The sequence below is a fragment of the Haematobia irritans genome, chromosome 1 (genome assembly GCF_050003625.1).
Source record: "Haematobia irritans isolate KBUSLIRL chromosome 1, ASM5000362v1, whole genome shotgun sequence".
Taxonomy (NCBI): Eukaryota; Metazoa; Arthropoda; class Insecta; order Diptera; family Muscidae; genus Haematobia; species Haematobia irritans.
The window spans coordinates 244,875,296-244,891,354 of NC_134397.1; the positions used below are offsets into that span (position 1 = coordinate 244,875,296).

The 16,059-nt window shown below is 31.6% G+C and overlaps 1 protein-coding gene across 1 annotated transcript; it reads right to left on the reverse strand.

The window, feature by feature from the left end:
- Nucleotides 1-1,730: 1,730 nt before the first annotated feature.
- Nucleotides 1,731-14,957, reverse strand: LOC142240421 (aminopeptidase N). Its single transcript, XM_075312159.1, has 5 exons — nt 14,370-14,957; nt 4,263-4,418; nt 3,719-4,193; nt 3,412-3,650; nt 1,731-3,339 (listed from the first exon to the last, which is right to left on the reverse strand). Exons 1-5 carry the CDS (start codon nt 14,912-14,914, stop codon nt 1,878-1,880), a joined length of 2,877 nt encoding a protein of 958 aa, XP_075168274.1. The 5' UTR covers nt 14,915-14,957; the 3' UTR covers nt 1,731-1,877.
- Nucleotides 14,958-16,059: the final 1,102 nt, after the last annotated feature.

A 16,059-nucleotide genomic window follows, 5' to 3' on the forward strand; every position in this document is an offset into this window, starting at 1 on the left:
ATAGACCGATTTCCCGATTTTACTTCTTGGGCTTATAGAAACCGCGGTTTTTATTCAATTTACCTGAAATTGGAAATCTAGAGGTATTGTAGGACCACAAATACGTGTGCCAAAAATTGTGAGTATCGGTCCATGTTTTGGTATGGTCCCCATATAGACCGATTTCCCGATTTTACTTCTTGGGCTTATAGAAACCGCGGTTTTTATTCAATTTACCTGAAATTGGAAATCTAGAGGTATTGTAGGACCACAAATACGTGTGCCAAAAATTGTGAGTATCGGTCCATGTTTTGGTATGGTCCCCATATAAAACGACCTCCCGATTTGGGGTCTTGGGCTTATAGAAACCGTAGTTTTTATCCAATTTGTCTGAAATTGGAAATCTAGAGGTATTTTATGACCATAAAGAGGTATGCCAAAAATGGTGAGTATCGGTCCATATTTTGGTATAGCCCCCATATAGACCGATTTCCCGATTTTACTTCTTGGGCTTCTAGAGTCCGAAGTTTTTATCCAATTTGTCTGAAATTGGAAATCTAGAGGTATTTTCGGGTCATAAAGAGGTGTGCCGAAAACGGTGAGTATCGGTCCATATTTTAGTATAGCCCCCATACGAACGATCTCCCGATTTAACTCCTTGGGTTTGTAGAAACCGTAGTTTTTATCTGATTAAGTATCGGATTAAGTTTTTATCGGTCCATTTGGTAATGCCTCCATATAGACCGACTTCACTTCTTGAGGGTGTAGAAGGCGCACTGATCATGAAAATTGCTTGAAACTCAATGTAAAATTTCCAGATTTTACTTCTACAGATTTAAGATTTCAAATCAAGACGTTATTTTATAATTTTCTTGCACACTTACAAGAGATGTTAATGATTCCTCTAAAACTCAAACAAAAATGGTTCTTATAAATCCAGAATCTGATATAGTCCTCATAGGTGAAATCTTTAAATTTATCTTCGGGAAGTGTCCTCAAGTCCTCAAGCCCTCCTGAAATTTCAAAGGAAACCCTAACATTTGGTTCATGGTGGTGGGTATTTAAGATTCGGCCCGGCCGAACTTAGTGCTGTATATACTTGTTTTACTACACTTTTGTTCACTTTATTTCCAGGCCATTCATATATTTGTTCTTGTTTAAATTTCTCTTTGTTTGTTTTGTTCTCTTCGAATATTTGCTTTAAAGAATTCCTTAATCTCGAAAACCTATTTGAAAAAAAAACTATATAATGTTTTCTTTTTCTCCTTTCCTATTTTTTTTTTATTTAATCGATGCTCTCTTTCCTTTTCTAATATTTTCTTTTCATAATTTCCAAATTTGTTGCAAATGATTTCGTTGCTTCTCTCTTCTCTTGGGTCTTTGTTAATTTTGATATCTTCTAATAGATAGTATTCTCTTTCCATACCTCTCCTTTGGATTTCTATTGCTTCACTACATATACATCTCAAGAATACCATCCACTACATATACATCTCAAGAATACCATCCATCATGTTTTCTTTCTCTCCAAAACTTATGATTTTTATTAAATCAATGTATTTATCTCCTCTTTTTATAATTTCCAAATGATCTCTTGGCTTTTCTCTTCTCTTCTCATATTTCCAACTCTTTTAATAGCTGCCCTTCTCTCTCTCTATGCCTTTCGCTTCTGCTCTCAACTCAATCTCTCAGTTTCGATCTGCCTAATTTCCCTTTGGTCTTATAGTTTATCTCTTTGTTTGTAAAAACTCTTTTTTTATTTTATTGACAATTATTTAATATCGAATTTCAATTTATTAAAAATAAAAATAAATACTAAATTCGTATTAACATATACATACAATCATATACATATACATATGTACCTATTTACAGATCTAATCTAAGTTGTTTTTTTCCTAAAATAAACGTGAAATTACCAACAATAGCATGGAGGTAAGGGCGAGTGATGAGACAGCAAGAGAGGCACTACCACCAGTACGATATTTGGTCATCCAGGACATTAAAGGATCACGATTGATTTTCAACCAATCCTTGTTGGCTTCAATGTTGGCCTTTACGGAAGTCTCTAAAGTAGTGGTAACATGTTCAGAGTTTTTCACTTTATCCACCAAGGCCAAGAGACGGGTTTCTTGTTCATCATTGACCACATAGGAGGACATGCCTCGAATGGCATCATCCAAAGGATTGCTGCCACCGAAACCACCATTTAAGGCACCATAGGCTTGCCAATTTTCATCCAAGAAATCGAGGGTGGCCGTCATACCCTCAGAACCACGAGTGTAGACAGGACTGAGAATGGTGGAACGTTCCTGGACACGTAATTCATTGGTCATATCTATGGAGCTGGCCAAGTATTTCTTGAGTTGTTGCTCATCTTGAGAACAGCCCAAAGAAGAAATGAGAATGCGACGAAGAGCTTGATCATCGGATTTCATGAGTCTGTTGAGTACGAAATCGAATTCCTTATCGCCCGATTGTTTTAGGCCATTGCAATAGATCTGGGACTGTACATTGGGTTCAATGGGGGTGCCATGTTCTACTAAATCTTTCAATTTGTTATTGGTCTCCTTTAGACAACTCTCAATGCCAGCCAAACAGGCCATATTGATTACCACATTACGGGTGAATTTCTGATAATGGTGTTCACCGGGAACATCATTGATACCGAGCTTCTCATAGATGGGTGTGACAATTTGCGAAACGAAATGTTGGAAGTCCTTGTAATCGGCATCTCCACTCAAGTAACGATTGTAGACATTGATAATGCCATTGGCCGTGGACCAGGGAGCATATTCACCTTCACTGGGCAAATAGGTAAGCATTTCCAAGAGTATGGAATGATCCAAACGATTCGAGGCACTGAAGCGGTAGGCATCATGCATAAGTTGGGCCCTATTACGAGGATGGATCTTGAAGGGATGATTGATCAGGCCATCAATGATCTTATGCCAGTTTTCATTATCGTAATTAATGCGATAATAGCCAGTGGATTGTTTGTTCAGGATAAGCCAATCGTCTTTGTTGATCTTTTGATCGCTGACAGTGGTACTGGAAACATTGAGCAAATAATGGGTAGCTTCGGTATCACGGAAATCTGGATTAGATTGAGTGGCAAAATTGAAGGGAATATACCAGCTCTTATCGGACTTGGTATTTTCATTGTTATAGAAGGCCTCTTGGCTAACGGTAAAGGTGCCATCGTTATAGTTACGGGTCACCGTAACCAAGGGATAACCACCTTGACGGGTCCAGGAACCCATCATATCTTCGATTTTGGCTGGGATTTCATAGTTCTCTTCTTTGGCAGCAGTTTGAAGTGCCAAAAAGAGTTGACCTTCCTCAGCTGCATTAAATTGGCTAGAAAACAAAAACATAAAGCCAAATAAACTTCTACTCGTCCCAGGAGAAAGATATAGTCAAAAACCTTACTTGGCATCTAAATAATTATGAAGACCTTGTTGGAAGACCTTATCGGTTAAGGCATGGTTCCACATATTCAAAACTGATCCAGCCTTGCCATATGATACGGTATCATAGAGACGGGAAATTTCCGAAGGTTTTTGAACATAATGAGTCATGGGTCGGGGAGAATTGCCAGCATCATTATTCAAGGCTCCTTGATAGTCATCGGTATGGAATTGTTGCCAAATACCCCATTCAGGATAAGCCTAAAACAACAACAACATCAGCGTCATAATAAAAACAAAAGAGTCATCTTTTGTGCTCTGCAACTTACATCATCGGTAGCCTTATAGGAGAACAAAGTAGCGAAACCCTCCTTCAACCACAAATATGTCCACCATTTAATGGCCACATAATTACCAAACCATTGATGAGCATACTCATGGGCAATGATATTGGCAATGTTGGTTTGTGTATTAATCGTTGAGGTGTCCTTGTTGTACAACATGTACTCCTCACGATAGGTGGCCAAACCCCAATTCTCCATAGCACCAGCAGCAAAATCTGGTATGGCAGCCTGATCGATTTTGGGCAAAGCAAATGGCACACGATAGTATTCAGCCAAACGTTCCAGGATCAACATTCCCGAGATCAAAGCCCATTCTTGATCACCCTCAGTTCCGGGGCGAGAGTAGATACGTTGAGGTAAACTATTCAAAACACCTTCGGTATATTTGAAATCGGATACAATGAAGGCCACCAAGTAGGTGGGCATATTTACAGTTGTCTGGAATACAGTACGGCCAGATCTGAGAGAGAGAGAGGAGATGATCAGTTTAGAAATCACCGTTGCATAAACGATCGCTTGAGAAACTTACGTTGAGGCTGCGGTATCTACAGGCATATTGGATATGGCCGTGTATGTTGGACTGTGATTGATGGTAATGGCGAAAGTGGCTCGCTTAGCTGGTTCATCAAAGCATGGGAAGGCATGACGGGCATCGGTACTTTCAAATTGAGTTGTGGCCAAATATCTAAGAGTACAAAAAAAGTGAAAACATCAAAATAAGTAGGCGTTTTTTTTTGTTGGTTATTATAAAAAAGGTACACCGAAAAAAAAAATATATCTTCAAAATAGTTCCTATTAAAAAGTTGATTGAAGTTGGAAACGTTGTTAATCAAAAAACAAGTATGAAAAGTCCAAAGTCGGGCGGAACCGACTGTATTATACCCTTCACCACAATGTAGACAAACATTTGTGTATTCATCTCAACTACTTCAAATTTGCTGGGAGCACTATAAAGGTTTGCATTTCGAGATACAAAATACTTTTAATGGAAACAATTTTTAGTACTTTTACAAAAACTCTAGAATTAAAATTGAAATCGTCTAACGCCCTGGGATGAAACACAATCTTAGTTGTGATATATTATTTGGTCAAGTCGGGCGACTTGGAGCCTTATTTAAAACTCAAGCGTTCTGTGGAAATTCTGACATTATAGTGTGTACACACAAAAAAATTTCACGAAAAATTTTCCAATTAAAATTTTAATTGAGTTTTAAAAAATATTCAATTAAAAATGTAATTGATACAACAAATTTTTTAATTGCAAAAAAAAATCAATCACAAAAATATAGTATCAATTAATTTTTTAATTGGATCAATTAACTTTTTAATTGACCTTCAATTAATTTTTTAATTGATACTATCATTTCTGTGATTGAAGACATTTCAATTAAAAATTAATTGGATCAATTAATTTCGTGATTAAATCAGAAAAAAAAATTTGTGTGTAGGATATGACTATGATATGGGGAAATCATCACATAATTTGTGGGAATTTTGGGCCATATTTTTATAAACCGGAAAAATGAATATATGAAGGCTTTATCTAAATCTGAACTAAATTAGATCAAACCTGACACACTTAAATATCACATTAACTATATTCTCTGTGGAAACTCTCCAGTCGATTGGAGGAAAATCCCATTGAAAATTGATTGAAAATATGAAATAGTCTACCGATTTTGGCTAAATTTGACATGCATAGGTAGAATATTAATTCTGCTATCTCTGCAAAATTTAACGTAAATGGGAGTATAACTTTGGCCCCCGTGGTTATATGAGTGTAAATCGGACGAAAGATATATATGGGAGCTATATCTAAAACTGAACCGATTTCAAACAAATTTGGCGTACTTACCGACACTGTTAAACGTACTCCTTGTGCAAAATTTGGAGCAAGTCATGGCTTTTGAGGCCATATAAGTCCAAATCGTCGAAAGATATATATGGGAGCTATATCTAAATCTCAACCGATTTTAGCCAAAATTTGGCACATACAACTATACCATTAAACGTACCCCTCGTGTAAAATTTTAAGAAAATTACGGCAAAACTCTGGCATTTGAGGCAATACAAGTGCAAATCGGGCGAAAAATATATATGGAAGCTATATCTAAATCTAAACCGATTTTAACCAAATTTGGCACACATAACGATACTATTAAACGTACCCCTTGTGCAAGATTTGAAGCAAATCACTTCAAAACTCTGGCTTTTGAGGCCTTATAAGTCCAAATCGGACGAAAGGTATATATGGGAGCTACATCTAAATCTGAACCGATTTCAATCAAATTTACCAAGCATTGGTAGAATGTCGATTCTACTCTCTGTGCAAAATTGCACGAAAATCGTAGTGAAAATGTTCTTTTTTTGTGCTGGGTGGTAATAAGATTAAAAAAGTCGGCATTCATTTTTTTCTAAATTTTAAAAAATCTGTTTTTTTTATTTTGTCAAAACTTTAAAATGTCGAATCTCGGTTTTTACTAACATCGAGTTTTTACCCAAATATTGGAAAACTTTTGATATGTTAAATTTTTACTTTTAGACGAGATGTCAGTATAAAAGACATTCCAATTCCAATTTCAATTCCACTTTTCGACTTTCAATTTTCTCGTTAATCTTCGCTTAATCAATTTCGATCACCAATAAAAGTCGATTTTGTCCAATATCAAAATTTCGTTTAGTGGATTTGATTCGGGTAAAAATAAAACAAAGTTGGCTTTGATTTTTTTTGACAAAAAGTCTGTTAGAGGCACGATGCATTTTCCACGGTCTACACGGTTGCCCCTCGTGCTAAACATAAAAAATTTATTTCTATAGAAAATTTTCTCAAAATTTTAGTTTTATAAAAAATTTTCTCAAAATTTTAGTTTTATAAAAAATGTTCTCAAAATTTTATTTGTATAGATTTGTTCTTCAAAATATTATTTCTATGGAAATTTTTCTTCAAAATTGTATTTTTTTAGAATTTTTTTATTTTTATTTTTAATTATGTACCGAGTTCCCATTTACGGACAACCCTCTACTTTCAATTTAAGAAAAAAAAAGAACGGACAAAAGGGAACCCTCTCCCCACCTTCGCTCAACTCCGACATGATATCAGAATATGACGTACCCCTATATTAATTTCACAACTACTCAATGGTCCCTATAAATTCTATCTAAGTAAATCGACAAAGTTTATTCAAATTTTCCCCTTCCCCAACCAGATATCCAAAAATCATATACTAATTTAAAAATCATGTATAAATTTAATCACCTCCTCCCACGTTCCCTGTAAATTTCAAGTAGATCGGAGATGTTTAGATTTTGCTCTATTGTTTTAAAGGGACGTCACTTTCCCCGATACAATATCGACAAACATCGTAGTGAATAGCACCCCTAACCTTCCCTGAAAATTCTTAAAACTTTCCTTCAAGTGTGGGGCAAGGAAGGTTGCCTCTTCGTTCATAACCTTCCCCCACAGCTTTTGTAAATTTCAAGAAAACTTAAATTTGTTTTTGGAGTTTTAGAGGAGGACCTCCTCCCCGACCAAATATCGAAAAGTGATGTAGCGTATCTTTTGTAAACGTCTCAGAAAATGTCAAGCAAATTATAAGCCTAAAGGGGCGGCCTCTCTTCCGTCCAAATATCCAAAATCAGGTATCCCCTTCCCCAACCAGATATCCAAAAATCATATACTAATTTAAAAATCATGTATAAATTTAATCACCTCCTCCCACGTTCCCTGTAAATTTCAAGTAGATCGGAGATGTTTAGATTTTGCTCTATTGTTTTAAAGGGACGTCACTTTCCCCGATACAATATCGACAAACATCGTAGTGAATAGCACCCCTAACCTTCCCTGAAAATTCTTAAAACTTTCCTTCAAGTGTGGGGCAAGGAAGGTTGCCTCTTCGTTCATAACCTTCCCCCACAGCTTTTGTAAATTTCAAGAAAACTTAAATTTGTTTTTGGAGTTTTAGAGGAGGACCTCCTCCCCGACCAAATATCGAAAAGTGATGTAGCGTATCTTTTGTAAACGTCTCAGAAAATGTCAAGCAAATTATAAGCCTAAAGGGGCGGCCTCTCTTCCGTCCAAATATCCAAAATCAGGTATCAACTATTAATATCGTAACCTCTCCCCAGTCCTCTGTAAATTTCAAGTAATTCGGTAAAGTTTAATTGTTTCTCTGCATGTACTTAAGAGAAGCGGATGTCTCCCTATGCCCTTTTATTATTATTAAAAAACCAGGAACCTGATATAAATTTCATAACCTCACCCATTTTTTCCGTAAAATTTCAGTCGGGGGAGTTTAGTTTTGTTTTCACTGTACTTTAAAAAAAAAGTCGGGCAACCAAATATCAAAAAATAATGTAGCGGATTTTTGTGTAGATGGCAACCCCAACATTCAATGAAAATTTCAAGCAAATCGCATAAATTTGTTCCAAGTTTCAAAAAGTAGGGCAAGGGAGAGGTCCCCCTCCCCGTCCACATATGAAATCATCAGGTACCCCATATTAATTCCATAACCTCATCGCATGTTCTCTGTAAATCTCAAATAATTTAGAGAATTTTTAGTTTTTTCACTGTACCTAAAAAAAAAGTAGAACAAAGGGGAGATCCCCCTCCTCCACCAAATATCGAAATATAAAGTAGCGGATCTTTATCTAAAGGGTGATTCTTTTGAGGTTAGGATTTTCATGCATTAGTATTTGACAGATCACGTGGGATTTCAGACATGGTGTCACAGAGAAAGATGCTCAGTATGCTTTGACATTTCATCATGAATAGACTTACTAACGAGCAACGCTTGCAAATCATTGAATTTTATTACCAAAATCAGTGTTCGGTTCGAAATGTGTTTCGCGCTTTACGTCCGATTTATGGTCTACATAATCGACCAAGTGAGCAAACAATTAATGCGATTGTGACCAAGTTTCGCACTCAGTTTACTTTATTGGACATTAAACCAACCACACGAATGCGTACAGTGCGTACAGAAGAGAATATTGCGTCTGTTTCTGAGAGTGTTGCTGAAGACCGTGAAATGTCGATTCGTCGCCGTTCGCAGCAATTGGGTTTGTGTTATTCGACCACATGGAAGATTTTACGCAAAGATCTTGGTGTGAAACCGTATAAAATACAGCTCGTGCAAGAACTGAAGCCGAACGATCTGCCACAACGTCGAATTTTCAGTGAATGGGCCCTAGAAAAGTTGGCAGAAAATCCGCTTTTTTATCGACAAATTTTGTTCAGCGATGAGGCTCATTTCTGGTTGAATGGCTACGTAAATAAGCAAAATTGCCGCATTTGGAGTGAAGAGCAACCAGAAGCCGTTCAAGAACTGCCCATGCATCCCGAAAAATGCACTGTTTGGTGTGGTTTGTACGCTGGTGGAATCATTGGACCGTATTTTTTCAAAGATGCTGTTGGACGCAACGTTACGGTGAATGGCGATCGCTATCGTTCGATGCTAACAAACTTTTTGTTGCCAAAAATGGAAGAACTGAACTTGGTTGACATGTGGTTTCAACAAGATGGCGCTACATGCCACACAGCTCGCGATTCTATGGCCATTTTGAGGGAAAACTTCGGAGGACAATTCATCTCAAGAAATGGACCGGTAAGTTGGCCACCAAGATCATGCGATTTGACGCCTTTAGACTATTTTTTGTGGGGCTACGTCAAGTCTAAAGTCTACAGAAATAAGCCAGCAACTATTCCAGCTTTGGAAGACAACATTTCCGAAGAAATTCGGGCTATTCCGGCCGAAATGCTCGAAAAAGTTGCCCAAAATTGGACTTTCCGAATGGACCACCTAAGACGCAGCCGCGGTCAACATTTAAATGAAATTATCTTCAAAAAGTAAATGTCATGGACCAATCTAACGTTTCAAATAAAGAACCGATGAGATTTTGCAAATTTTATGCGTTTTTTTTTAAAAAAAGTTATCAAGCTCTTAACAAATCACCCTTTAGATGCCAATCCCAACCTTCAATGAAAATTTCAAGCAAATCGGTCAACGTTGGTTAAATTTTCAAAAAGTCCGACAAAGGGGAGGTCCCCCTTCGCGACCAGGTGTCCCAAAATGAGGTACCCTATTTTCGCCACTAGAACGCCCCCTAAGATCTCTGAAAGTTTCAAGTAAATCGGTTCAGCCGTTTCGGAGCCAACTCGGAACATACAAACAAACAAACAAACATAGATTGAATTTTATATATATATAGATTTTCTCAAAAAAAAAAAGTTTTTTTTTTTCCATAAAAGTTCAGTCAAAATATTCATTCTATACAGATATTTTGTTAAAATTTTATTTCTATTGAAAATTTTCCATAGATATTATCGAAATTTTATTTGTATAGAAAATTTTCTCAAAATTGTATTTGTATAGAAAATTGTCGCAAAATTTTATTTGTAAGAAAATTTTCTCAAAATTTTATTTCTATAGATTTTTTTTTTCAAAATATTATTTCTATTGAAAATTTTTTCAAAATTTTATTTCTATAGAAATTTTTTTCAAAATTGTATTTCTTTAGAAAATGTTTTCAAAATTTTTTTTCTTCTTTTTTTTTTTGTATAGAAAGTTTAGTAAAAATTTTATTTATATAGCGATATTTTGCCAAATTTTATTTCTATAGACAATTTTCGCATTTTTTTTTCTATAGAAAGTTTAGTCAAAATTTTATTTATATAGAGATATTTTGTCAAAATTTTATTTCTATAGAAAATTTTCTCAAAATTTTATTTCTATAAAAAATTTTTCAAAATTTTATTTTTTTAATAAATTTTCTCAAAATTCTATTTGTATAGATTTTTTTTTTCAAAATTTGTTTCAATAGAAAATTTGTTCAAAATTTTATTTCTATAGAAAATTTTCTCCAAAATTTTTTTTTCTATAGAAAGTTTAGTCAAAATTTTAATTCTATAAAGTTATTTTGTCAAAATTTTATTTCTAAATCATTGAAAGTTTTTTCAAAATTCTATTTGTATAGAATTTTTGTCAAAATTTTATTTCAAGAAAATGTTTTCAAAATTTTATTGTTTTTTAATAAATTTTCTCAAAATTCTATTTGTATAGATTTTTTTTCAAAATTTTATTTCAATAGAAAATTTTTTCAAAATTTTATTTCTATAGAAAATTTTCTCAATTTTTTTTCTATAGAAAGTTTAGTCAAAATTTTATTTCTATAGAGATATTTGGTTAAAATTTTATTTCTATTGAAAATTTTCTCAAAATTTTATTTGCGTAGAAAATTTTCTCAAAATTTTATTTGTATAGAAAATTTTCTCAAAATTTTATGTGTATAGAAAATGTTTTCAAAATTTTATTTTTTTCTAACAAATTTTCTCAAAACTCTATTTGTATAGAAAATTTTCTCAAAATTTTATGTGTATAGAAAATGTTTTCCAAAATTTTATTTTTTTCTAACAAATTTTCTCAAAATTCTATTTGCATCTATTTTTTGTTTCAAAATTTTATTTCAATAGAACATTTTTTTTCAAAATTTTATTTCTACAGAAAATTTTCTCAAAAAAAAAAAATAGTTTTCTATAGAAAGTTTAGTCAAAATTTTAATTCAAAAAAGTTATTTTGTCAAAATTTTATTTCTATATCTATAGAAAGTTTAGAATTCTTGTCAAAATTTTATTTCTATACAAAATTTTCTCAAAATTTTATGTGTATAGAAATCGTTTTCAAAATTCTATTATTTTTAATAAATTTTCTCAAAATTCTTTTTGAATAGATGTTTTTTTTCAAAATTTTATTTCAATAGAAAATTTTTTCAAAATGTTATTTCTATAGAAAATTTTCTCAAAAAAATTTTTTTTTCTATAGAAAGTTTAGTCTAAATTTTAATTCTATAGAGTTATTTTGTCAAAATATTATTTCTATTTTATTTCTATATCTATAGAAAATTTGTTCAAAATTCTGTTTGTATAGAATTTTTGTCAAAATTTTATTTCTAGAAAATTTTTTCAAAATTTTATTTCTATAGAACATTTTCTCAAAATTTTCTGTGTATTGAAAATGTTTTCAAATTTTTTTTTTTAATAAATTTTCTCAAAATTCTATTTGTATAAAATTTTTTTTCTTCAAAATTTTATTTCAATAGGAATTTTTTTCAAGGTTTTATTTCTATAGAAAAATTTTTCAAAATTTAATTTCTATAGAAAATTTTCTCAAAAATTTTTTTTTATTTCAGCTTAAAACCATACATTGACTAAACTACAAGTGTAGCTTAACTAACAGAGGAAAAGAATGTTTGTCAAATTTATTTGGGCAAAGCCCTATAGACTGCAAGATGGTTGGATGGACGCACGTTTCGGCATTACCACATTCCTCATCAGCATCCTCTACTTGTAGCAAAACTATCAACCAATTATCAGAATAAATTCAGGCAGTTCATTAAACCCAACAATGAACCACACTTGAACCTTCCGAAAAAAGGTTTTACATGATAGCCGGCTTATGCCAAAATAAATTCGTACAAACATATCTCTTTTCCGTTGCCACTGTCAAATCATCGATTTGAGTGCAGTTGGATGGGTTTATTTTGAGTGTATTCCTCTTCTTTCATTCGTTTTGTTTTGTTCTTTAAGCATTGCTGTTGTTGTTTTTTTTTTTAATTTCAGCTTAAAACCTTGCATTTTTTACGCTTTTAGTGAACATTTTAATTAAATAGAAAATAGATAGAAAATTATTTGGACATCCATCCTATGACAAGCTCATGTTAAATACATCGCTTCTGCAGCAATTTTACACCAGTTCTAGATCCAAAAATAAAATTTTAACTACTTTTTTGGCGACGCTTTTTTTGCTGGGTTACAATACAAGAAAATTATGTATTGTCTAAAGGTTAAATGATTATAAATAAATTATCGATTGCCTTAATTAAAAAATTTTGATTGAATTTTGTGACAAAAATCTATTAGATTTTTAATTGCAATTAAAAATTTAAAAATGAATTAAAAGTGCCGAAGAAATCAATTAATTTTTTAATCAAGTATATATATATATTTCTTTTTTTATATTATTTTTTTTTTAATAATTCTTTTCATGGTTGAAGCAACTTCATTTAAAAAATTAATTTTATTAATTGCATCAAAAAACAGAACCATTTTTTTGTGCTGCATTACTGAGAGAATGAAATGGGAAATTAGTATCGCCAACCTCAATACTTATTACACAACCTTCGGCCTATCTTAGTTTAGATTATTATAGGAATCTAAGGCTACACAGAAAAATTGTCTTTTCGATTTAATCACGACATTCAATTGATGTAATTAGTTTTAAATGAAATTAAAATTAATTTGAAATAAAAAATATATTTTATTAAAAATTTTATTTATTTCTTCGGAACTTTAATGGGATCAATTAAAAATTTAGTTGATTTTGGTTGGCAAACTATTATTAATTTTTTTTTATTATTGAGGCTATCTATTATTTATTGCATTATTGTTAATTTATTTAACTAACTACTTGATCTTTAAATTAATGTTTTTCTAATTGTCTTTGAAATAACTTTCTTTGTATTTAAGTCAAAATTTCATGAAGCTAATAATTATCAAACAAAATTTTCACTTAAATTTTTTAATCTAAAATATTTTGTTATTCAATTAATTTTTTAATTGATTACCTTTTAAATTTCAATTAATTTTTTAATTATGTGTCAAACTGTGTTTGTGATTCTCGTATGTAATTTCCATAAGAAATTAGCATATAAGACCCAAATTGAATCATCTCACCCAGCCAGATCTTACTAGAGACTATGGAAATGTGGATTATCCAACACTGAAACATATGTATAGTCAGGCTTGTAAGATGGGTATCTGACATTTTCTTTTCAATATCATAATAATACCAATTCCTTAATCTTCATGTCCAATTAGCTCGCATTTTAAATTGTAATTAATGTGTTAAATTTTTTTTTTCAATTTCCAAACACAAGTTTTCGAAATAAATGTAACCACAATGAACTAAAACTGTTTGTTGGTGAATAATTTTTCAAAATCGGTCAGATATTTACTCCCGATATTTACGATTACGTAACATAAACAATTTTTAGAGAAGCTCATGCACACAAAAAATACCACCAACTATTTTCCAATTAAAATTTTAATTGAATTAAAAATAAATCAATTAAATATTTAATTGGTCCAACAAATTGTTTAATTGAAACAAAAATCAAACACAGAAATTAATAATATCAAAATCAATTTTTAATTGGATCAATTAATTGTGTAATTGACGGTGGTGATTAATACACACAACATTTTTTTCTGATTTAATCACGAAATTAATTGAACCAATTAATTTTTTAATTGAAATGTCTTCAATCACAAAAATGATAGATTAATTTTTTTAATTGATAGTCCATTAAAAAATTATTTGTGTAATTGATTTTTATTTCAATTAAAAAAGTGGTTGGATCAATAAAATTTGTAATTGAAATTTTTTTTAAAACACAATTAAAATTTTAATTGGAAAAATTTTTTTTGTGTAGTATCTATTCTGTGTAGACATTGTAGACATTTCAATTAAAAATTAATTGGATCAATGATTGAAATAAAAAATAATTTTTTCTGTGTGTGATATCCAAACTACTTTGAGTTTTCACTAAATTCGCAGCTCCTCTTCACTCATGAATTACTTACCTTTCATTGCCATCAGCATCCAAAAAGGTGGACAAATAGAAACCACCATTGTCAGTACGTAATTGACCATTGTATTGTAAAGTTATAATCCATTGGCTATCCTTGGGAAAGGGTGAATTGTTTGATGTACGTGTCAATGTAAGGAATTCACGTTCATCTTCGTAGGAATGTTGTAGATTTTCAGCAGCATTAGTGCCTTGCTGAATTGTAGCCGAAGTGATGGTCAATTGACGAGCATGGAGAACAATCGACGTAGTGTCTTCCTCAAATGTCACATGAATTTTAACGGTACCGCTAAATGCCTTTGTACCAACATGGACATTTGTAGTTAGCTCAATATCGTAGTGCGTGGGTGTTGTTGCATTGGGTAAACGATAGTCAGGATCATCAGCACGAGGATTCACACGAGCATTAGGATTTTCATTATGGCCATAGCCATCTCGGAAGAGAGGTGGCTGTAATGCACGCGAAGCCGCTTCAGCGGGTCCTGTTGCCAGGATAACGGCAACGGTTACGAGAAAAACACCGACTACGAAACGTTGCATGTTGCTGATCGACAGAATTACAACATGCCTCTGATAGGAGTATCGTTGTGTTTGGTCTTTTATAAAATTTCAAAGTATTTCTAATAACAATCGCCTATCTACAGGCGATATCAAAAACGATAATGGTTTTTAGCGCGATTGTTTATTGCACGATAATAAATAAAAATTTTCTAGCTATCTGCTCGTTGGATTCGTGCGTTTTCTTTTTTTTTTGTTGTGTGATAATTTTAATCAGAAATATACTCGTGAGCCATTCATAGCCGAGAGGATATCTTCGATAGTCAAGTGGTGAGCCATAAAAGTTTAATTCAATTTTTCTTATCGTGGTTCATATACTAAGGCAAGAAGGCTTATTGCTATCAATTCTTGTTTCCTTAGAAATTCTCAGTTATATTAAATTATGAAGTTTGCATAGTAAATTGAATTTTTCAAAAAAAGAAAAAAAAAAACAAATTAATAAATAAATAATAATACTAATAATAATAATAATAATAATAATAATAATATATATATATATATATATATATATATATATATATATATATATATATATATATATATATATATATATATATATATATATATATATATATATATATATATATATATATATATATATATATATATATATATATATATATATATATATATATATATATATATATATATATATATATATATATATATATATATATATATATATATATATATATATATATATATATATATATATATATATATATATATATATATATATATATATCATGGAAAATTAGAAAATATTGCTTAAGAGTCGAGTGGACTTTAATTTGTCCGCAAGCGCTTGGTGGTTATATTCCTATTCTATATTTGTATTATGTCACTTCAATAATTTACCTCCTATGAACTTAATAATTTTCCTATGTTAACTATTTTTGCAAGTATCACCCAGGCTAGGAAATTAATCGGACATCTTTTTCATGCAAGACTACACATTTCTATTGTGTTATCGAATGTCCACTCTTGGTTGACAGACCACCATTGCCACTCGTGCCAAAAATATTATAATATAATTTAAAGAAAATTTTACAAACTATCTACCACATTAAAAAATAAAAATATTTAATAAAATTTTTTAAAATTTATAAACAAAAATTATCAACAAT

Excerpts from the sequence above, each read along its gene's own strand:
- LOC142240421 (XM_075312159.1), bottom strand. The coding sequence starts at position 14,914 with ATGCAACGTTTCGTAGTCGGTGTTTTTCTCGTAACCGTTGCCGTTATC. Across the intron at positions 4,194-4,262 it reads GTAGATACCGCAGCCTCAAC|ATCTGGCCGTACTGTATTCC; the intron begins GTAAGTTTCTCA and ends TCTCTCTCTCAG. Across the intron at positions 3,340-3,411 it reads CATAATTATTTAGATGCCAA|CCAATTTAATGCAGCTGAGG; the intron begins GTAAGGTTTTTG and ends TTTGTTTTCTAG.